Source organism: Arvicola amphibius, chromosome 2, assembly GCF_903992535.2.
Source record: "Arvicola amphibius chromosome 2, mArvAmp1.2, whole genome shotgun sequence".
Lineage (NCBI taxonomy): Eukaryota > Metazoa > Chordata > Mammalia > Rodentia > Cricetidae > Arvicola > Arvicola amphibius.
The window spans coordinates 151,921,871-151,945,108 of NC_052048.2; the positions used below are offsets into that span (position 1 = coordinate 151,921,871).

Below are 23,238 nucleotides of genomic sequence, written 5' to 3' on the forward strand. Positions count from 1 at the left end.
GCTCTTTTCTAATTGCATGAGAAACATAAAGGAGAACAGTTTCCCCACTTGTCTTAAGGAACAGATCAACAAAGTTCAGTGATAGTTCATGGACTTTCAGTTTTCTTTTGTTATTCCAAATGTTTGCATATAAATGAAAATTTTGTATTTAATGGATTGACGAATACTTGCCGAGTTTAAGAGAGCTGTTCAGACTGTCTGCTTTTAAGGCACTAGCAGCAGCTGGGGAGAGGATTAAAAATACCACTCATAAGCCAGCACCCACAACTACAGCAATAGCTTCACTTTAGAGAGCTAAAGATATGCAATAGCAGTGCCTTCAAAAACCTTGTAAAGTAAGGAATCCTTGAAAGGACTCTGGAAAAATTACTTATGTTCCAGCAACAGAGGACTCCTGCGAGCAGTTTTACTGTATTGAATACAAACATTAGGTTTTACAAAGTGACCTCTACAGCAGCTCAAAACAGCTGGTATTTATTTCCTCACGACCACACACAGTATTAGCAAACACAACACAACTACTGTTGACTGAAAACAAACGTCTGCATCTTTAGAAAAAATAGAAACTAGGAATCTGTATTTTGAAGAGATAATTTAATCATACATTTGGAGCTTATTTTTAAAATATTTTAAAAAGAAAATTTGGTACTTCAAAATTTACAGAGGAAATTCAGTCCTTCAAAGTAAAAGGATCTGCATAGGCCTTGTGTCCCTCACCACCGCCATCTTCAGAGAAAGTGAATTCCGTAAGGAGAGGAAGCACAACCCATTATATCAGTTTTATTTTTGAACTTGTAATTTATCACAAGTATATCTTAGTTTTATTTTAGTTAAATTTCTCAAGTGAATTGGTTCCTGAGTTCTTCTTAAGGCCAACTATAAAACATTATTTGTGAAAAGCTAGTAGTCTCACTGTTTGAAAATGAAAAACAAGCAATAAACCAATGTAGGATCACCTAATAAGTAAAGTAAAGATGATATTTAAATTACGGCAGCAGATGTTTTTAATAACAATTTTAAAATGTAGACTATATCACAGGTTTATATTTTATAATATGAACATATAGTAACTGAGATGACTACAGTTTTGGGGAACAGATACCTTAAAAATTTACAGATGGTAGTTTTATTTCAGTGAGATTTATATGCACTACATACATATGTGAGTAATAGTTATGTTTATAAAGAAAGCTAACAAAATATATTCGTGAAGATAAGGCTTTAAATACTCCCAAAGTCCAAAGCTCAAATTGCTGTATGTATCTAAGTTAGTCTTTAAAGTCCTTTAAAGGTCCCTTTAAGGTCCTACCAGACCAATGTAAACAAAACAAGAAACTAACTTGACCTTTTAGACCATAATAGCAAGGATGGAAAATGGGATATTCGGTGAAAAGAATATTGAGGGATAAAAGCACTGGGTGATATAGAGAGGCAATATGTGACAAAAGAGAATGAGAGAAAAATATTAAGATACAGCAAAAACATAGGACTAGTTACTGACAAAGAGAAAGCCTAAAGTCATTTTTGGAGCACTGATCCCTTAGACACATTTCTCTGTTTTGTCACTTTAGCTAGAACTTCACGTTGTCCCAATTTATATTAAAGAAGAACAAACAGTTTGTATATGAGCTTTAATTTTTAAAATTTTTTAATTTTAATTTTTTAAATTTTTTAATATACCTTTAATTAAAAGAAAACCACTACTATGATTTGCTCTGAATTCATTGTGTGTTTTTAATTTAATGCACTATTATAACATTTCTCAATTACAACATTCCCTATCAAAGATTATTGAGCCTATCTGTAAGCCCCGGGAAAAGAAGGAATTGACAAGCTTTTTATACTGCCTTAACTTTCTTGCGAGTTCCAGTGACAGAAGCTGTTACTCCAAGGAAACAAAGGCAATCATTTCTTGAACCTCATTGCTGCTGTTGATCCTGTTTCCTTGCTGGAACAGTGTGTTCTGGTTAAAAGGTTCTCAACTGTTCTTCAATTATCTGAGAAAATCTACAGTCCAAAGCAAATATTTACCTTATGCCTACAAAAAATAAGCCACAAAGAAAACCAACAAAGCCCCCAAACCCAAAACCCACATACCTCAAAGTCAGTTCATGTAGGGCCTTACCTAGAAGAAGAAAGTATATTTTGCAAAGAAAGATCCCAACTGTGCTGCTGAGGGGCTCCATGAAAGCATCCTGCCCCATGCATACGGCGCTCTGTGCTTAGAGGCAAGTTGGTTCATGGACCAGCAGCTGCTGGTTTATTTGCTAGGGAAATTAGCAGTGAGGTAACAGACCCTATCCTGCCTCTCGCTTCTGTGATTTGAATACGGAATGAATGTGTATACAAAGAACACAGGGAGTAGGAACACCTGTTATATGCTTTGCAAGAACACAGGGCTGTGGCTTTCGGAAGAGTTTCTTAGGGATTCTCAGTAATTTTTTAGTATAACTTTATAAATTATACTGAGCTATTCATAATCAGGAGGAGGAGGACAATCTCTTTGGGTGACCTCATGATAAATAAACCCAAATCTGGTTTTCTATCATGAAAAATTATGTCATTGCTTTGAAATTTGAAAAATTACTTTCTACTGAAAATTGAAGTACTCCATGAATTTTCTATGTAGCTATTAATCTTTATGAAGTTACTAATTATCATGTAAAGTATACCAAAGAACCAAAGCAGATCACTAAAGTATATTTTAAATTTATTTTTTCTTTGTTACATGTCTATTAAATATGGCTGTGATAGTTTTACTGAATCTATGAATTTATATATTTAAAAATAAATTACGGGTATATTTCTAAGTGGGTATGATATATATATACATATATATATATATGTATATATATATATATCTGCCTTAAAGTAAGTAGAATTTCCAGTACAAACCATTTTTACTAGTGAAGTTCCGCTGAATTCAATGACAAGAGGAGGTAGGAAGGCACAGGATTCCATTTTTACTGCTTAAACGAAGACTGTTGTCTAAGCGTTGTTAAAGATATAAAGGGGCAGTGTCCATTCTGGAAACCAGATTTAGCTTTGGAAATACTCTTTGCATAAAGTCTACCAACTTGCTTAGAAAGTGTCTAAAGTCAAAGGAACTCCTGTTGGGAAATCCGATTCCTTTATACAGGTCAGTTACTTTACAACGCTCCATACCTTAGAAATATGTCAAACACGTCCTCACATCCCAAGCAATGACTACAAGTTTCTCCGCACTCTCTAAATCTTGCACACATCGATTGCAGTGTTAACAATATTCACTTCAGTTCATTTGCTTAGATGTATACTTTTTAGATCCTTGGCTATGGCGAACTGTCTATGTCATTGACAGTTGGTACCTAAGCATAGTGCTTATTTTTCTTAACATATTTCCACAGAAATCAACTCCTTGTGCTCTTTAGCCTAGCTTCCTTAAGAAATGCACACAAATTTTCATATTAGCTGATGCAACAACCAATTGGAAAGAAACAGTACTTGAAACAGAGTATCACACAAACTCTCTTACTCTGGTTAGATCAGTCTCAACAAAGCTGCTCCTATTAAATAAGATCATTATAGTGTCCTCAAACCAAAGGATGACTTGTTATGAGGGCTCGAAGATCCTTGCCAAAATGTGAGAAACAAAGACAGTACAGTGGGTTTTCCTAGGGTCAAATGTACAGCATTTAAAGAATTTATAAGATTCCAGTATTTTCCTCAGTATATATGTGTGTGTGTATATATATATAATAAAATAAATAAAATAATAGATGTTATAATAAGAATCGAAATACCAGAATGAGCCATTCTTGTGCTCTTTTTCCTGTCATATACATTAAAAAATTGCATTACTTGTTTGATTTAGACAAGTGCCCTCTAGTGGAAGATTCATAAATATAACAGCTTGCAAGAGTATATTGTGAATTCAGGAAATTTACATTGAAATCATACAAGCAAATTTACCTTCAAGAGGTGCCAAACTGACAGAATTATTTAAAAAAATAGCTCCAAAGAGTTTTGTTAGTGTAAGAAAATTCTCCCAGACACACAGCATCACTTGGAGGCAGAAGCAGGTAGATCTCTGTGAGTTTGAGGTCAGCCTAGGCTGAGACCTTGCCTGGGGCTGGGGGCAGGGGTGGGATGGGATTGTCTCACCAAAGTATTTTATAGCAAGTTGATAATGTACTAACTGTTTTGGTCTAAAAAAGGGAGGCATATCCTTACTGTTTACTGGTCTTAATTATAGCTGCGTTAAAAGTGATTAACCTAAAACAATCTCTGTCCATGATTGCATTTCTAGGAATATAAAAAGTCACTGGCAGTGTGTGTGTGTGTGTGTGTGTGTGTGTGTGTGTGGTGTGTATGCGCGTGCGTACATGTGTGCGGGTGTGAGGGGTGGATTAGGGCACAACTGTTTTCTAACCTTTCCAGTCACACATAGTTTCTGTCTTTTCCATTTAAATTATTAGGCTGGCTTTGTTCTACACAATGAACATCTAATTCTTCCTTCTTTCTTTCTTTTTTCCAAGACAGAGTTTTTCTGTAGGTCCCCCCCCCCCCCCGCCCACAAGACAGGGTTTCTCTGTAGCTTTGGAGCCTATCCTAGAACTTGCTCTGTAGACTAGGCTAGCCTCAACTCACAGAAATCCACCTGCCTCTCCCTCCTGAGTGCTGGGATTAAAGGCATACACCACCACTGCCCGGCCAATTAATTCTTTAATATAGAAGCCTTCAAGGAATTATTTACAATAGCAAAAACAGCAGAGGAGAATTGTCAACATACTCAAGATGACACAAATGGTTGTATATAGGATGAACTGGGGGAGGAAAACATTTACTTTTATAATTAACATGAATTATTTGATTCTGAGGAGCTGTACAGTCTGTAGGAAGAGGAGGTTAAACTGCATATGCAGATTTGTGTGTTAGTGGCCAAGCCTCTGCACAGTCAGGTTGACGTCTGCTGCCCCCCAGAGGGCCTAGGTTGTATTTTTCTAATAAACGTTAAACTGATGTAGTTAAAAGGCATTGGTGTCATGTGGAGTCCTTGACAAAAATACTTCTTACCAGGGTAGGGGTGTGGGAATTGAAGAAATAAAAACAAGGAACATGAAGACACATAGAAATAATAAGAAAATATAGAAATTCTCAGGGAGCATTTCAGGGATTACTCAGATGCTGAAATCACCTGTGTTTATTTTTCCACAGCTTTTATATCCAAAGTAAACTGGGGGAGAAGGTAACAAAAGACTTTATTAACATGATACAAAGGATAACTCACACAGTCAACTCTGAGACATCCAATCATTAGCATTCTGTTGTCCCTGTAGCCAGGTGCCCCAAGTCAAGTACTCTAGGTCACAGACACTGAAGACAGCCCTTCCCTAGGTGACCTCACAGTTACAAAAAAAGGAGCAGAAGTACATTTGCATATCCTGACCGCCCGTCAGGATGGCATTGGGCTATCTTAAGTTCCAGGCCAGCCTGGTGTACAAGAGCTAGTTCCAGGACAGGTTCCAAAGCTACAGAGAAACCCTGTCTTGAAAAAACAAAACAAAAAAGAAACAAGCAATCACCTCCTGAGTTAGAACATGCAACTATGGTTGTCAGTCTCCAAACTCTCTAACCCTCCAGAGAAGGTAGAAATGGGTCTGCATTTTTTGGCCTCCACTATGTCATGATTTAGGAATCACTCAACACAATACATAAAACCTTTAAGCATAATCAATTTACACATCAGCATTAGTGTTGGCTAGGCAAGTTCCTTAATTTCTTCACATCCGATTCATCATTTTTAACATGGAGATAATAGTAACTCCATATGGTGCTCATCCATACAGTCTTGGATGTATGTTTTTTTCTTATTTTTATTTATTTTGCATGTTTGTTTTCTAGAGAGAGAAAGAAAGAAAAAACGTGGAATTGTTAGGTCTGATCTAGGATGAGTTGGGGGTAGGGAAATCTGACCAGAAAGCATTGTATGAAAAAGAATTCATAATTTAAAAAAGGAGAAAGATTCTCATGCAGCTACACGAGGTTATACACATAAACTCATTAACAGAGTACCTTCCAATTTGTAAAGTTTCATTGTTACCTTATTATTAGCCCTGAGTTTGCTGCCCCCATAGACTCATCATTTGAAATCCTTACAAAATTGAGTCTCCAAAGCTCCCGTTAGTAACCACTAATGACGGGAGATGACTTTAAGGTGACACATGCTCCCACAACTTCTGACATCTGTCACAACCTGCCTTTGCTTAAGCAGGTAGAAAAATGATAATTGGGGATTAGAAGAAATCCTTTGATTTTTATTAGAGCTCGTTTCAGGCAATGGCAAGAGAGAAGACCCCACGGCTGGCCATCAGCCTCTTAGGGTACCTGCCTCCCACTTTCCTCAGGCCCAACGCTTCCTCTCCCGCTTGCCAGTCTGGACCTCTTCAGAGTTTCTTTAGCTGACTGGCCAGAACACCTAGGTCTCAGGTATTAGCTCGCCTAAGCCGTTTCCGGCACAGGTGGCCATAGGACCAACAAGATTTGCTTTGCTTCTTGGGAAATGTAGTACTCAGGCTGCTCTCCTTCTTCGACTGCAGCCGGAAGACTACACTTCCCAGAATGCCCAGCAAAAGGAAGGCTGACCCAGGCGGTCAGCTCCACGTGACTACTCACTATGGCTTCACTGTGTTGTGGCAGGCTGTCTGGTGGTCTTGTGTGATTTGGTACTTGTCTGTGGCAGGGTAATCGTCTCTCGACCTCGACATGCAAAAAATCAAATCTCTAATGACCCGGCAGGTGAGTCCTGTAGTCTGAAGCGAAGAGTTCCGTTCTCTTGGCTGAGGAGCGAAGCGCCCAATCTCCCGGTAGCGGTGGGCGGAGGCTTAAGTTATAGGAGTTGGCGGGTCGTAGGGGTGCCGGGCAGTTAAGTAGAACCCTGGAAGACTCACTTGATCCGACCTCGACTCTTTGTGGGTAGTGTTCACGTAGACACAGTCATTTAGACAAGGCTAGCCAGAGACTTGGGCTGTCTTTGTCTCCCCTCCTCTGCTTTTGCTTCCTTTCCAGGAAAGTCCCAGCTGCTTTGCAGCATCCCCCTCATCCTGACTAGGGGCGATTTGCCAGTAGGTGTCCTGGGAAGGGAGGTGAGATCTGTGCAGTAGAGAACACTGGAAAAGAGCGAGGGTGAAGGAACAGGGCTATTTGTAGAGAACATTGGTAGCATTGTGGTTCGGGGGCAACTCTCCAAACCTTGTAGATGTTTTCTGGATCTGAAAATGAGAGTGATAGTTGCTTTTCTGTTCCTCCTATCTTAATGTACCTCTGTGAAGGTCATCAGTAAACAAAATAGGCGAGCATTCATTGTGTATTGCTACTTAAAATATTCTTGTTTTGGCAAAACTGTTCTTTTTTTTGCCAGAATGATAATTTATGAATAAGACTACTCTGTATCCTGTCTCACATATGTTAGGGCTTCTTAATACTGTCTCAACTTTTTCCAAGAAGCTGCAGAAATTTATTTTTTAGGTATTTATTGATCATTTTATTTCAGAAACCTTTGACTGTAGCATATAAATAAAATTTGCTATTTTTCTTTGTTTTAATAAGAAACAAGCATAGTTAGGTGAAAATTTTAAATCATAGTGGCTTAAAATGTTGATGGAATCCTTTCACTAAAACTTCACTTGTAATTTTTTCTTTTCATTCTTTCTTTCTTTCTTTTTTTTTTTTTTTTTTGGTTTTTCGAGACAGGGTTTCTCTGCAGCTTTTTTAGAGCCTGTCCTGGAGCTAGCTCATGTAGATCAGGCTGGTCTCGAACTCACAGAGATCCACCTGTCTCTGCCTCCCGAGTGCTGGGATTACAGGCATGTGCCACCACTGCCCGGCTCACTTGTAATTTTTTCTTAACAAAAGAGAACAGGAATACAAATGACTTCCTTACATACTTGACAATTCAGAATTTTAGCAATAGTGGGACAGTTTCACATCAGTTCTGATAGGCAGTACATACATGATCCTGGTATAGTTGTTTTCCTTTTTCAAGGAAAATATGATTGGTATCGAGAAAATAACAAAACTGTTTTGTTACTATTACAAAAACAAGTAGGTAAGTAGAGGCACTTAGCAGTCCTTCACATTTGAACACTGGGGCTGTGCTTCCTGCTGCTTCCTACTTGAGAAGGAGTTTGGAGGCTGCTTCATCTGAGGTGAGATGGGAGAGAGCAGATGAACTAGGAGCTAAATTTCAGCCCCTCAAGTGCTAGATGGTTTTAAGATTACGTGCTGGTTTTCCTTACTGTCTGCTTGGTCCTGCTTGTTTAGCAGTGCGCTCATTTGTCTATTTTGCCACTTGTAAACTGCCTTGGGTCTGTGGACTTTTTGTTCCTAAAGTTGGTGCCTACTTTCATTTGGTACCTGTGTTACCGTGGTGTACAGGAACTTTGGTGATTTGATTTTCTGCTTTTGAACCTTGCCTTATGAAAGTGAGTGGGAGAGAAGATCCAACAAATTCTGAATAACTGATGCTGATATATTTACAGTGTCTGAAAATGCAATGCAGACTGCACTGAAGGTGCTGATTCTTAAGCCTCAGTCAGCTTTTTGAATTATAGTGGGTTATATCTGTGTTTAATGGGAGAGGAAAAAACTTCAGAACATATACAGGAAGCTGAAGCTATACTTTTAAAAAGTGTGATAAAGTTAGGAGGTTTATACAGATGTTTAGCCCTCCTAATGATATATGTTTAAAGCTATACATATCTAAGGTTTCTACATACTTTCTTATTATGTTGTTAATGAATATGAAAGTGAAATGAAATTCTGGTTTATGAAATTTAAATTTTATTTGTGTTCTCTCTGGCTATTTTGATCTTTCTTTGGAAAAGATTCACAGGAAAGGATGCACTTTGTGAGCTGGCCTTAGATGAGGTCTGTTGCTCATTCCCCATTATGCTGGCCTCTGTTCTTTCAGTTTCGTCAACAAATTGAATCGAGCACTATGTGCCAGGCACTATTCCAGGTTTGGGAGAGGCATCAGTGAATAGAATAGACAAGTGCTAAGGCAGACACGGTGAGCAGTGCTTGAGGGAAAGAAGGTAAGGAGGTCTGGGAGTTTTGACAATTTAGGATCAATTATATCTTTACATACAGGGTGGACATAGAAAGCCTCAGTGGGAAGTTGGGCCGTGGTGGCACATGCCTTTAATCCCAGCACTCGGGAGGCAGAGGCAGTTGGATCTCTGTGAGTTCGAGATCAGCCTGGTCTACAGAGCAATTTCCAGGACAGGCTCCACAGTTACACAGAGAACCCTGTCTCAAAAACCAAAAAAGCTTGAGTGGGTCAGTGGGAAGATGACGGAGAAGACCTGACAGAAGTGAGGGTGGCTAGGTGACAGACTACCGTCAGCGCATTCACATGCCCGAGTTAGGAACTCTTGAGATCCAATGTAGGCAGGAGATGAGGTCAGAATGAGAGCCCAGAGCTGAAGTAGGAAGCAGGATCACACTGAACATTACAGGTTCTAGAAATATCATGACTTGTATTCTGAGTGAATTGACAGAGGAGCCATGTAGACTGATAAAGCACTCCAGAAAGACCATTTGATTCCTGCTTTACTGATAGACTGAAGAAGGAAAAGAGCAAGAATTGAGGGGCTACAGTGGTGACCCATGTGGTGAAGCGTGTGGGCCTTACCAGAGTGCTCGTGTTGGAGGTGACAGAAGAGGCAAACAATTTCCTCATGTGTCGTGTAAGTGTCAAAGACGGCCCAAGTTGGTTTAGCCCCTGTAGATAGGAGATTGAAAATGACACTCTAAGATGGAGAAAACTAGAGGGGAGTGATTTGAGTAAAGAGGTTTTTAGACCTCATATATGAAGGCTGGCTAGATATTTAATTAGAGAAAAAGTAGAGACTTCACCAAATGCGTCTGAGTTTGTGGGCAGGAATCTGAAGCATAGATAAGCCTTCAGGAGTTACAAGTCAATGACTGACAAAACAGCATTGGCTGAAGTCAGGTGGGGCGGTGGTAGATGTGTGAAAAGCCTGGACTGCCCTTTTCACTCAGTGTTCAGAGGTAGATTTTGCAGAGTAGAATATGAAGGAGCTGTCAGTCTTACGGAGTCTTAGCAGTATGAGTGACCACCAGCATGTAGCAGATGCTTAATAAATGGATAGGGAGAATACATAAAAGCCAGCAGTTTGAGAGCTGCAGTAGACCCACCAGGTGAGATTGGCTGAGAATCAGCTTTGGGACCTGACAGTAGCACTTCTTGCTTACTTACCTTCATAAAAAATATTTAATTTTTATTTTATGTCCATTGATGTTTTGCCTGTATTCATTCTGTGAGAGAGTGTCAGATTTCCCTGGAACTGGAACTACAGACAGTTGTGGCTGCTGGGAATTGAACCTGGGTTCTCTCGAAGAGAAGCCTGTGCTCTTACCACTGAGCTGTCTCTCCAGCCTTGACAACAGCGCTTAAGAAGTGGTGGGGGAGAAATTCTAGCTAGGGTAGGCTCAAGACAAACATGTAGAGGAGAGAGCTGGAAAGAAATCATGAACATTCAAGTCTTGCTCAGAAGAGAAGGAAACAAATAGCTGCAGTGTCCTGTTGTTCTGACAGAGCATAATTTGCTAGTCCCATAAGAGGAACGTTCATAGAGCTGTAATGGGAGCGCATGTGTTGTTGATCTGTTTTGGACAAAGTGCAAAAGCGGGTTTATTGATGCTGAATTTTAAATACGTTTAAATTCTAAATAAATGAGAAAAAATCAAGTAGTGGATAATGATGATAACAAATGTTTTTGTTTAATAAAAGTAGAGCACCAAAGTTACGACAGTGAATTTGTGCCTTAGACGAACACAGCAGAAAACTGACTTCATTTTGAGCTTAAAAAACCTTATAATGAAAGGGTTAGCAACCTATAGTTTTACATGACAGTTGAGTGTCAAATATATTTATAGACATCTAGGTTCTTACTTTTTTTTGTCATTTCTGTGTTCAAAGAAAAGTCATTTCTCTGTGATCCTAATAATTCTGAGAATAATGATTAAGACTCAAGGAATGTTTACCAGTTTCAAGCTTACTGGTCCCACTTTGGTTTCTCATGGGAGCTGTCTCATTCTTTATAACAACCCCTGAGTTATCACATGGTTGGAGTATATCACAAAGGAAGGCTAGGTAGGATGTGCCAGGCTGCAAGAGAGTCAGGGTACAAACCAGGTGGTTTCTTCTGGAATCCACTCCACTCCACTCGGCTGGCTCCTGACAGAGTGCATCCAACTTTTATTATTCTTATTTTATACATTTGGGAGAATGCTGCCATGCTTACTGTTGATAATTGTATGGTAATTGAGAGGCAAAACCCTTTTTCTAGATACAGGTATATATCATAGTTACATTACAGTCTAGCATCTAGAGAAAGAGAAAGACATGCTGTATTCACTCAAGGATTTCTGTCAGATTTGTTAACCTTCAAAACATGTTTAAAGAAATGCTAATTACAGGCTGGAGAGATGGCTCAGTGGTTAAGAGCTCTGGCTGCTTTTCCAGAGGACCCGAGTTCAATTCCCAGGACCCACATGACAGTTAACAACTGTCTGTTCGAGGGCACCTGACACCTTAACACCAATGCACATAAAATGAATTAAAATTAAAAAAGAAATGCTAATTACACTATGAAAATGGTATTTGAGTAACAGTATCATTAACGCTGCTTTTCTTTCCTGTATGTGTACTGTATATCTAATTAATATATGTCTGTGGCAGTTTAGTTGTGTAAGTCAGCCTTGCTATTTTTGATGCTGTGCTATCCTCTCCCCAAGCTAGGACAAACATCCCAAGCCTTGCAGCAGACTCCCACATACTCCATTGCAAGTCATACTAGACTACTAGACTTGAGCCTACCTAGTAAGTGTCCAGAAGCTTCAGGCTGCAGTCAGGTGCTTGCTGCCCTGAGATCAAAGTGTGGAGTAGTTGGAGACTGGAGCCTACCCAATAACTCTCATTCTCCCTCCCTCCCTCCCTCCCTCCCTCCCTCCCTCCCTCCCTCCCCTCCCCTCCCCTCTCTCTCCTTGCGCTCTCTCTCGCTCTCATTCCTCCCCTCTCCCCCCCTCACTCCTCCTTCTCTCCTTCTCTCTCTCCTTTCCTCCCCTGTCTGTTTTTTCCTCCCTCCCTCCCTCCCTCCCTCTTCCTACCTCCTCCTTTCTCCCCTCCCTCTCCCTCCCCCATCTGTTTGTCCCCTCCCATCTGTGCTCTCTTTGGGAACTTTGCTGCCATTGGGCAACAGAGGCAAATACCATTTGCTTTCTCCTTTTCCCAAGACTTAACATGTGAAAGAAGTATGTGCATTTGGTATTTAATGGCGCAGAGATTGTTTTGAAAATGTCTGTGTTTCTGAAGCATTTACAATCCTTGGCCCTGAGGTTGCTAGTTAAAATGCAAATTCCTGATCCCATTCCAGAAGTACCTATTCATTAGATTCATGGTAGGGCCTTGGGATCTTTAAAAGTTTCCTGGTTAATATTACTGGTCACAATCTTTAGTTATGCTGTGAAGTACTGTGTGTCTTTAAGGGAGAGTCCTAAGGAGAGATACTTCTGAAGCTGGTAGTGTGTTGGTTTTCTATTTCTTGGAGACAGGAGGGAGAGTGGTAACAGGAAAAAGGACAAGTGGGGTGGATAGTCTGGGTACAACGGTAGAAAATATTGTTATAAACCTGTAGATGTAGCAGGTGCTATTTCATAGCAAGCAAGGTAAGCATCCTATATCTTACAGAGAACAACGTTTAAGCCTCAAGTAACTGACAGAAATACACTATATAGTTTAGTGTCTAAGGGCTCCAAAAGGTCTATGAGGTAACTAAAGGGCAATGTGGCTATGTTGCAAATCTCTCTTTAAAATAATGTCTAGCTACTTTTCCTAAAGACTATTGTCCACTTCTTTAAATAGCATATTTTTAAGATGAGTCTTTGAAATGGAATTTAAATTCTGAGTTCTTTCTGTCTTCCTAGTTTTTCTTGGTATATGTAGGGCTTTCAGAATCCTTCAACCAGTGTGCGTATAGAAGGTACCACAGTGCTGAAAAGCAGTGAGACATGGAGTTTACATATTATCTTAGGCAATATGAATTGGCTACATTAGTGAGACATAGTCAAGGTTAACAAAAGTCTTATGTTTTAATTAAGATTTTTAAAAGGGTTGAACTAGATCAGTTGGTTAGTGTATTTTTATCTGTAAACTGTATAGCTTGGGTCCTTTTTAAAGGTGAATTTGTTAATGATTTAAATAAATGTGTGTTTATAGAAGCCTTTGTTATGTTTCCTTTCTTTTGCTTGTTTTAAAGTTGTGGGTAGGTTAGACTTCTGGCTCTGTGCTGACAGTGCCGCTGATACTCTTACTTTAAAATACTCAAAGCACAAACTTACTGATTTCATAGCAGGCCGTATGCGTCAGGTGATGGTTGTTCTTAGAGTGTATGTTCTCTGTATTTTGAAGAAGAAAAATCTGTCATGTCTGTATCACTAGGTGTGTTCTAGCCTTTTACGGTTCTTTAGCACATTTAAATTGTGTTTGTCTCATTTTTTTTTAAAGGGTCTGAAAAGCCCTCCAGAGAGCCTCAGTGATCTCGGTGTCTTTGAGAGTCTTCGGGTCCCTGGAAAGGTATTGATCTACGTGTGTGGTGTGACTTTTCACTTCCCCAAGAGCAGACTGACTGCCTCTGGGTACTAATTGCTTTTCTGAAGCTCTGCTTCCTGCAGCAGGTGGATACTGGGATAAGCTAGGTGATGTTTTTGCTTTCATTATGAGGGGGATGCAGTATGAGTCACTAGTAAACACTGCAAAATTAATAAAGTTAGGGTTTATTATATCAAATTCTTGGCTTGAAGGCAAATATATATGTATATTGTACTTTTTGCTATAATTTGAAGATGTAAGGCAAAATAATTTACTAACTGACTTTTTAATGCTAAGCCTCCTGAGCCCCACAGTATATTTAATTATGTTTTTCCTTTGGGCAGAGGATTTTGAATAAATAAGTGAAACCCAACTTATACTAAGTCTGATATATTTCAGATTCTAATTCCCTAATATTCATGTGAACATCTCAGTTTACAAGTTTAATGCATGCCACTTGAAAGCTAGCTGGCTTTCTTTCCCTGGAGACTGTCAGGCATTGTTAACCCTGCCATCAGTGTCTGTGGATTGCTGCTGCTGCTGGGAGCTGATGTGAGTTGCAGCTCTGCCACAGATAAAGGCTTGCAAATCTTTTTAATTTGAGGATCATTGTATGGGTGTGATTTTTTTTTTAAACAGCTGCTTTTTTTTTTTTTTTTTTTTAAATTGAACCCAGGGTCCCCTGCTTGCTCAGAAAGTAATCTACCACTGAATTAAACCTCCAGCCCCTGAGTATCGTAATTAAAAACACTCTTCTGCTGTGTCTGGCATCTCAATACAAGAAGCTTTTGTTCTCTTACTAGAATTTCTTTTATATTTTTAATTTATTATATGGGATTATGTAAGGGTATTTTCATACACCTTTATAATGTACTTTGAGCACATTCCTCTCCACACCCCATTATCTGCTCCCTCTGCGTCTTCACCCTCCTTGGTTGTCCCTTTTGTTATCCAGATAGTTTAGCTTCTGCTTCATGTCATTTGTATGCACCCAATTTTATCTATTTATAGTCTTGGACTGTAAATGAGAGAGAATATGCACTGAGTCATTTTGCTTAATATGATCATTATGTCCGTTTTTCTGTAAATTACATAATGACTGAAGAGCATTCTGTTATGTACATAAGCCACATTTTCTTCATCCAATTCCTTGTTGTTGGAAACGTCTGTTAGTTCCATAGCTTAGCTGTAGTGACTACTGTTGCAATGAATATTGATGTGCAAAGTGTGTATGTGCTGTGTTGCCAGGAGTCTTGGGTAAATGCACAGGAACTGATTCGGGACTGCAGGGTAGGTCAGTTTCTAGTTAATTATGGTGGACCGGTTTACAGCCCCACCACAGTAGTTTGTAGTGTGGAGCTGTGGGCAGGCCTGCTTTTCATCCCACCCGGCTCCTGCATGGTTAGCTTTACACCCGAAATAACAACACACAAATTGTATTCTTTTAAACACTGTCTGGCCTGTTAATTCCAGCCTCTTTCTCTCATCTTGACTAACCCATATCTAATAATCTGTGTAATACCACAAATGGTATCTTACCGGGAAAGATTCAGCACGTCTGACCTGGCGGCTGGCTTCATCACAACTCTCTCCCTGAGCAGAGGCATGGCAGTCTGTCTAACCCAGGAGAGGAGTGGCATCTGACTGAGCCATCTACCTCACTTCCTTCTTCCTGTTCTGTCTACTCCACCCACCTAAGGGCCGGTCTATCAGATGGGTCAGGCAGTTTCTTTATTAATTATCCAGTGAAATCATCAGATAGATAGAAGACACACCTACATCAGTAGTTCGCATCCTTGGCAGCCTATGTGCTGCTTCCTTAAGAGAGGATGTTTCTTGTTCAGTTATCTGAGGCTTCTCGCACCCCAGTGTTGGTTCCCATCTCCTTCACACACTTGCACCAGTGGAGTAAATTTTGCACTTATTGTTTAACCTTTTTTGGAGTTCAGACCCAGGCATAGTGTTACAATATGATAAAATGCTAATAAACCTTTTGCATGAAGTAATTCAGCCAATGACTTAGGCATCATATAGATGTGTATATAAAATTATCAACTATGTTATAAATGGATGTGGTACAGTTAGGAAGTGAGGACTAACTGATAACAGTTGTCTTTATTCATTTGGTGAAGAAAAAAGATGATTATATGTTGTGGACATACTTTGAATTTGATTGTATTACATGTTTCAGAATCAATATCAGATTGATGAGTGAATCTCATTAAATATACATGAGTTTTTTTTTTAATAGGAATGGTCTGTTGTCTTTAAACCTTAAGACCTGATGTTTCTTGCAATAGTGGTGGCAGTGGATTTATCCGTAGTTTTCCTATGGACCCTTTACTGTGTTTCTTTGAGATATCCAGCCTGAGTAGAGTGTACTGTCTGGGGTCACAAGATCAGCAAGTGAAATGATTCAGGTGAATGTCATATCTAAGCACTGGTCTTTGGCACATACTGAGGAGTTACTGGACGGTAAAGTAGCTGATAGAAAGTGCTGTCTCTGATGTAAGCTGCAGCTGGTCTTAGAGTAAGAGCTTCCCAAGCACCTTGTGCCTGTTCATTATCTGCTTGCTGACAGCATCACAAGGAGGCTGCAGTGCTGCTACCCTCTCTCTGTGTGGCTCTGACCTAAGAGCCATGCAGTTGAGAATGGTGGTACTCTGGTACCACTGAGTTTGATGTGGATCCGCTGCTGGGCTTGATCACTAAGAGAGCTCAAGTTCTGTGATTGCTCACTCAGTGTGGCTTTCTTTAACTTTAATGCAGAGTGAATATATAGTCTGCATTCTGAAGGTTGGTGTTTTCTTTTGTAGTTTCCCTGCGAATTTTCAGTAACAATTTTGAGCATTGACTGTGTGCTAGACACACTACAGGAAATAGCAGTGGAAAGACAGGTTCTTCAGCAAAGCTTGTCTTTCCTCTTGTTGCATTCATGTCAGGGAAGGCACATAGTCAATGAGGTGATTGTAAATTATGACAGAAACCTTGAAGGGGGTTAGGTGGCGGGTCCCCAGTGTGTCTGGTGCACTTGTACTTGAAGCGTGTCCCCGGTGTTGTTTTACAGAGGTGGTATATGTTCCAGAGATGATTTTGAAATTTGGATTATGAATTTAGTAATCTGTTGTATGGAAAATACAGTATATTGCTGGAATTAAAGTTAAAGTAAGCTGTACTGAGTAAGCATTCACAGAACTCCAGTTATAAGCTACTCAATGGTGGGTTAAGATGGATAGATTGATACTTACTTTATGCTACTTATGCTATTTAAATGCAGTGAAGAACCACTTAAATACTTCCACTTAATGGCGTTCTCACACTCATCATTATATAGGCAGAACATTGAAAATAATCCCTCTGTTCATGAATGAGCTCATTCCTTTTCGTTTTTAACACTGTAGCATTCCAAGCCCCAAAGTATATTTAATTATGTTTTTTACTTTGGACAGAGAATTTGAATAAGCAAGTGAAAATAAATTTCTACTAAGTCTGATCTGTTGTAGATTTTAATTCCATACTATTCATGTGAACAGTTCAGTTTACAAGTTTAATGCAGGAAATGGTTTCTTCTTCTTTTCTTTATTGTGATATCTTTTAATTTGGAAGACGGAACCCTCAACTCAGGAAAGAGATTAGCTTAAGTTGTGACATTGGAGGGCTCTAGAATAAAGAACAGTGTGCACAGGAGTGTATTATTAGGATGGATCGTACTGTCTTTGGTTAGGTTAAAATGATTACTGTTTACAGATTTCATGCTGGTTCAGTTCCCTAGGAACTGAAGAACAGTGTAGTCATCAGTATGTCTGATGAGCCAAATGGGCCTTCTTTCTGTTTTTGTTTATTGATTATATTTTGAGACGTGTAAGTACTGGGGGGTTGGCTGGGAGTCATTGTCATGGTGGAGGAGTGCGGGGTTCTCTGGAGTGGTTCAGAAAGGTGATGGTGTCGGTCGGTGCTTCTGTGTTGGGCGGGCAACAGACATGACGTGGAGAAGTGCAGAAGTGCTGACTTGCGGGACATTTAAAATGCAGAGTCTGTGACTGAAGATTGTCCTGGACGTGGGAGCTGAAGGAGTCTGGAAAGGACTGAGGCTGGAGGTGCTCTGATGGCTTTCCTTGGCACAGATCTTATTATTTTGGAAGGGTCTAGAAAGACATTAAAACTAAAGAAAAACAAGGAAGGTACATTGGATTTTCTCTCTGATTCTCTGCTTTGTGTCTTCTCTCCAGTATTAGTATCTCAGTAGTGGCAGACTGTTTAATATTCATTGAAGCTGAGAATCATTTTTAAAGATAGCTTAAAAATTTTAATGTGTCTGTTAGGCGGTGGCGGCAAATGCAAATGGGAGACAGAAGCAGGCGGATCTCTGTGAGTTCAAGGCCAGCCTGGTCTACAGAGTGAGTTCTAGGACAGCCAGTGCTGTTACACAGAGAAACCCTTTGAAAAACCAAAAAAAAAAGAAAGAAAAAAAAAAAGGTTTTTTTTTTTTTTTTTTTTTTTTTTGTTTCCAGTGTCATTATCTTCAGTGGTTTTTATCAGTAAAGCTAGAAATATAATAAAATCAAAGACTTAGGTTGTCTTTTCTTTTCTTTTTTGGAGTTTCAAAACAGGGTTTCTCTATAGCCCTGGCTGTCTTGGAACTTGCTCTGTGGATGAGGCTGGTCTTGAATTAGAGATCCACCAGCCTCTACCTCCTGAGCGCTGGGATTAAAGGTGTGCGCTACCACTGACCACGACTTGACATTGACATTTTAACTGTACAAGATATAAGTACAAATGTTTGGCAAGGGGTCAAATAAAAAATTGTATGATTGTATGATGCTGTCTCATTTTTGTCATTTTTTTTAAAACTATCAAATGCAATACATTTGTATAGTTAAAATCATTTTTATTCATTGTTTACTTTTTGTATAAAATGATTAAAATTCTTTTGTTACCTAATTTTATTGTAAGTCTGGATAAAATAGTCTTATATTAGCAGCTTTGTACAAATGTTCATAAATTATTTAGGTGAGCCCTCCTTTTAAATTGTAATGTAACCAGCACTCCACAAGATGGTGCTGAGAACCCAGAGAAAATAGGCTTTAAAAGCCTGCTTTATTTAAAGCACAGAAACAAACCGAGGAAGCCACTACATTTGATAGATTATTACTGTTGTCCTAGTGGGAATATAAGAAATTGTGCCATTTCCCTCTGTAATCAGATGTCTTGCAGTTCATTATAATCTTATGTGGTACATAGTTTTAGGGTATCTGAGATCTGAAAGTAGGTTTTGAATTGTTACATTTGGAAGTAGATCAAACCTCTATCTGTTCAGTGATTTATGACTTTAATAATACTGATCGAATATTGAAAATTGTATTTTTTCTTCCTATTCTCTGTATAGATTTTGGTAACTATATTTATTTTTTGCTTTCAGTTAGAGGTTTAACACAATGTTAGCTTTATGAGATTGTAGCTTCTGGCTACAGCAATTATAAAAGAATGTCATTTTTGTGTTGCTGTCTTGGCTGGTGAAAGAATGCTATCAGATTAAAAAAAGCAAAGCACGTCAGGGAAACAAACGGCAAATGTGTTTCCCACTGTCCTTCCAACATACACACAGTCTCTTTCCCTGTCCCCATCTCTCTTTGTCTATCTCTAGTCTCTCTGCCATCTAGGTAGATAATCAAACATATGTAAACTGTGCTGTAATAAGGGAGTTGAGGTTCCAGTGTTTATTCTATTAATTTTTTTTTGCAGTTTTGATCCTGACCTATAAACTGAAGAGTTTTATGTCAATTTCCATGACATAATTATATAATTTGTTAGAATAAATACCTCAAACTGACTGCTACGTTTTTAGCCCTTGTGTGTTTACTTTAGCTGTGAGGGGGGTGTTATGTAGTTACATCTAGTTACTTTTGGATTCACTTTGGCTCAAAGTGTATGTATGGAGTATGGAGTTTTGGATAATTTAAAAGTAGTAGCTGAATGCAAAATTTATAGTTGTTTTTTTTTTTAAAGCACAGATTCATTTTCTTAAGAGATGAATCCTTAGTATGAAATTGCTTCATAAACTTATATGTGCATTTCGTGTGTTTGCTCACTCAGCTTTATCTACCTCAGATAATAAAGTGGAAGAGCAGCTTGGGTGGTAATGTATTCAAGCTGTGTGGGGCTGCTGGGGATGCAGCTCAAAAACATCCAGTAACTGTTTCCTGACAGTCTGCTAAAATAATGCTGCTTGCTGTATTCTGTTAATAAAATACGGAACATTTATGCTTATTGTGGATACAGTGTGGAACACAATGGCATATGTTATTTATTTTAACTAGAGGAAAACAGAATTCTAATGCATGTACATGTATGTTTTGCTTCCTGGTGAGTGTGCCTTTTATTTTATTTTATTTTATTTTATTTTATTTTAAATCAAGGCTCCTTATTGCTTGGTCATGCGGCATAATTTCAGAATTGCATGTTGTTTCGTTCCTTGGTTTAAACTTGCATTTCTCTCTGTTCTTCCGTACTTTGAGAATGTCTCTTCTGCCAGGTTGAGAGCACTTATGCCTTGGTTTCTTTGTCTCTTCCGTCCCTCTAGTCTGCCTTGCCTTGCTGTTTAACTGTTGAGGGTGATGCTGAATTTCACTAATCTCTGGATGCTGTCGTCTAGGAGAGTTTTCCATGTTGTTCTGTGTAGCTCCACCGACTGAGCAGGGGAAAGCGGTGGAGCTTGTGAAGCGGGCTAGCAAGCTCCTGATGGCAGCGTGGGGCGATTTGATTTGCTCTTCTGCCTCTCTCCCTTCGTTTCCTCTGTCTGCAGTTAAATCCATGACTTTAGTTGTTTTTTTTTTTTTTTTTTTTTTTTTTGCAGCTTTAATTCTGAGGTACACTGATGTACATTTTCTCTATTTTTCGTGATTAGTAGTTAAGTGTTGTTGCATTTCATAGTCTTGTTGACAGATTAGTTTTGGATTTTCATATTTTAGACAGCATTTACACCACATTAATTTTAATACTCATTTAATCATATACTATAAACCGGAACACTTACTATAAAATAAATCCTTTAAACACTTCATTAATAATATAATAGCTGATAAGACTGAACTATTTAATTCTAAACTTAGTTTAACTGTCTCATTATTGTAACCCTTTTTCTTAACATATTTTGAAGAATTTTATTTGGTTCTATTTTTTCCCCAAGTTTGCCTTAAATTTTTTTGTAGGAAGTATTTTTTTCATTTGTTAAATTACCATGTCAGATTCTGTTCTAGATAAAGAATTGCATATTTTTATATATCTTCAAGGCTAGAAAGTGAGTTTTTAATTTTAGCAAAATTATGCATCAGTTACATTAAAATATGAAACATAGCTTCTGTTTATTATTCCCATTTGTATACATAAAATACTCTCAAGTTGTCTAATATTCTTGTTGTTTCTTACTAATAAAAGCATTATGTTGCCTACCAAAACTGTTTTTGTTTCCTCTTCCTTTTGAATACAATTGACTGATCTATAATTACTGAGTGCTGTGAATTCTGGCACCGCAGAACACAATGATGGGGAGTAAGGAGCTGTTGCAGTCTAAGTGTGGGGTCTGCCTAGCAGGCAGCCTGATGCTGTGGCAGCTTTTAGGGGGTGGCTGGGGGAAACAGCAGCTGCCTGAACAGTGTGAATGAGCTCAGGTGCCTGTTTCCCAGGGAGCTCACTAGCTGGGCTGCAAGGAGGGCTATTGTACTGGGCTAGAGTGGTGTATCAGGGTATTTGGTTTGGGTGGAGTCCTCCTTTGTATGCTCTGTATGTTTTCCTGCCTTGCTAGGTTTCATCCCTGCCCTTCATTTAGGCTTGTCATATTAAAGTATGAAGTACTCCACGTTAGTTCTTTGTGTTCTCTGATGTTGACTGAGCCGATCTCCAGGAAGGAATAGCAGCTGGCCTTTGTGTTTATACAGATTGTACTGTTCTTATAAATTCATCACATTTTGAAATGTACATTTCTGAGATATTTTTAAATGAAATCACATTTTCCCTTTGGCAATTTTAATAACTTTAAAACAGATGAAAAATTATAATCATAGGTTTGAAGAGGCTAAATCAAATTTCCAAGGTTGTAGAGACGCAGCTAAAGCCGGAGAGTCCTGGGCCTCAGGTCAGTCTCCCTGTGCTGACGCTGGAGAGCACTAGCATCTCCCTGTGCTGTCGCTGGAGAGCACCAGCATGGTGTTCGTGCTGGTGCCAGTCAAACCCAGAAAATGATACCCTTGATTGCTGCTTGTATTTGGATTTCGGGCTTAGCTACAAATGGTAGTTTCTAATATTTCTGATTTTGTAATGTTCAGTATTTCTTTTTGAATAGTACCAACTGTATTTATTTGTGGTACTTTGACAATGTCACCTTCTTGAGGCTTTTATTTTAGATGCCAGTGACCTTTTATAAAAAAAATATTTTAATTTTACATACTAGACCCAGTTCCTCCTCCATCCTCTTCTCCCCCATTCCCTGTCCTATTCCTCATCCATTCCTCAGAGGAGGTAAGGCCTCCCTCGGGGAGTCAACAAAGTCTGGTATACCAGTTGAAGCGGGACCAAACCCCTTCCCCCTGTGTGTGTCCTTTTAAGGGAGGGAAGCTTGTTAGAGTATTCTGAGTTCCCTTTCCTCATTTCTTCCCTCTCATTGTATTTGCACTGAATGAATGAAAACGGCCTGTCCTCCGTAGGTGATATGATCATGCACACGCCAGATTTGAGCACCACCGCACTGTTGAGGGTCCTAAGTGCATTATAATTCCCATCCTCTACCACCACACAGTGCAGCTGCCCTCCCTCCCCCTCCCAGCAGACTTGGATGCCTGCTGCTGGACTTGCAGAGTGCTGGATGAGCCCCAGATGTCACTGAGATGGTGTTTTGTTATGTGTGCTCAGACAGACGGTAAAATGTGAGCCTGTGGTGTGTGTCCATGACAGGTTCAGGGAGTTGCTTGCATTTCTTTTCTTAAACATTTAAGCTCTTCTAGCCTTTCTGGTATTCAAACACTGCAGAATACAATCTGAATTCTATTTTTCCTCCCTTCAATAGAAAAACAGTGTTTTAGTGTTTGGCTATTTCCTACTTTTCTGGTTTCTAATTAGCTTGTGTCTTTGGTCAGAATGGCTCTCAGAAGGTGCATGACTGAAGACACAGGCCATTTGTTTCTGTGTAGATGGGATTTTAACAGTTACACATACTATAATTATGACTTTTTTTTTAAAAGGAGGAATTCAGGGAGCTTCGAGAACAGCCGAGCGACCCTCAAGTTGAACAAGAGCTAATTAATAGTATCGAGCAAGTCTATTTTTCTGCGGACCCATTTGATATTGTTAAATATGAGCTGGAGGTAAAAAGAAATTTTGATTAAAACATATCTAGAGCTTATTTCCTCAGTACATGTGAATGAATTTGTGAGACCCGAAGTTTGGAGGGAACACATACATTTAATAACACCAATAGGTCTGTGAGTATCACAATATGAACTTTTAATGAACTGTCAGCCTGAGAGTGCTGGCTAGGGAAGCTTGTCTGTGCTTTGGGTTATAATTGCTACTGTGCAGCTTCTTGCTGCACT

At 39.1% G+C, this 23,238-nt stretch overlaps 2 protein-coding genes across 3 annotated transcripts in view; one reads left to right on the forward strand and one right to left on the reverse strand.

Annotated features, from left to right (window-relative positions):
* The window catches only part of Hepacam2 (HEPACAM family member 2), a 32,073-nt gene extending 29,869 nt beyond the window's left edge, over nucleotides 1-2,204 (reverse strand). For both annotated transcript variants that reach the window (XM_038320539.1, XM_038320538.1), the window contains exon 1: nucleotides 2,126-2,204. In XM_038320539.1, coding sequence (XP_038176467.1) covers nucleotides 2,126-2,204 — 79 coding nt within the window. The remainder of the gene's footprint in view (nucleotides 1-2,125) is intronic.
* Nucleotides 2,205-6,642: 4,438 nt separating this feature from the next.
* Nucleotides 6,643-23,238, forward strand: part of Vps50 (VPS50 subunit of EARP/GARPII complex) — a 132,679-nt gene continuing 116,083 nt past the window's right edge. The window contains exons 1-3 of the mRNA XM_038320371.1: nucleotides 6,643-6,777; nucleotides 13,571-13,639; nucleotides 22,888-23,010. Of these exons, the coding sequence (XP_038176299.1) occupies nucleotides 6,745-6,777; nucleotides 13,571-13,639; nucleotides 22,888-23,010 (225 nt within the window). The 5' untranslated portion in view covers nucleotides 6,643-6,744. The remainder of the gene's footprint in view (nucleotides 6,778-13,570; nucleotides 13,640-22,887; nucleotides 23,011-23,238) is intronic.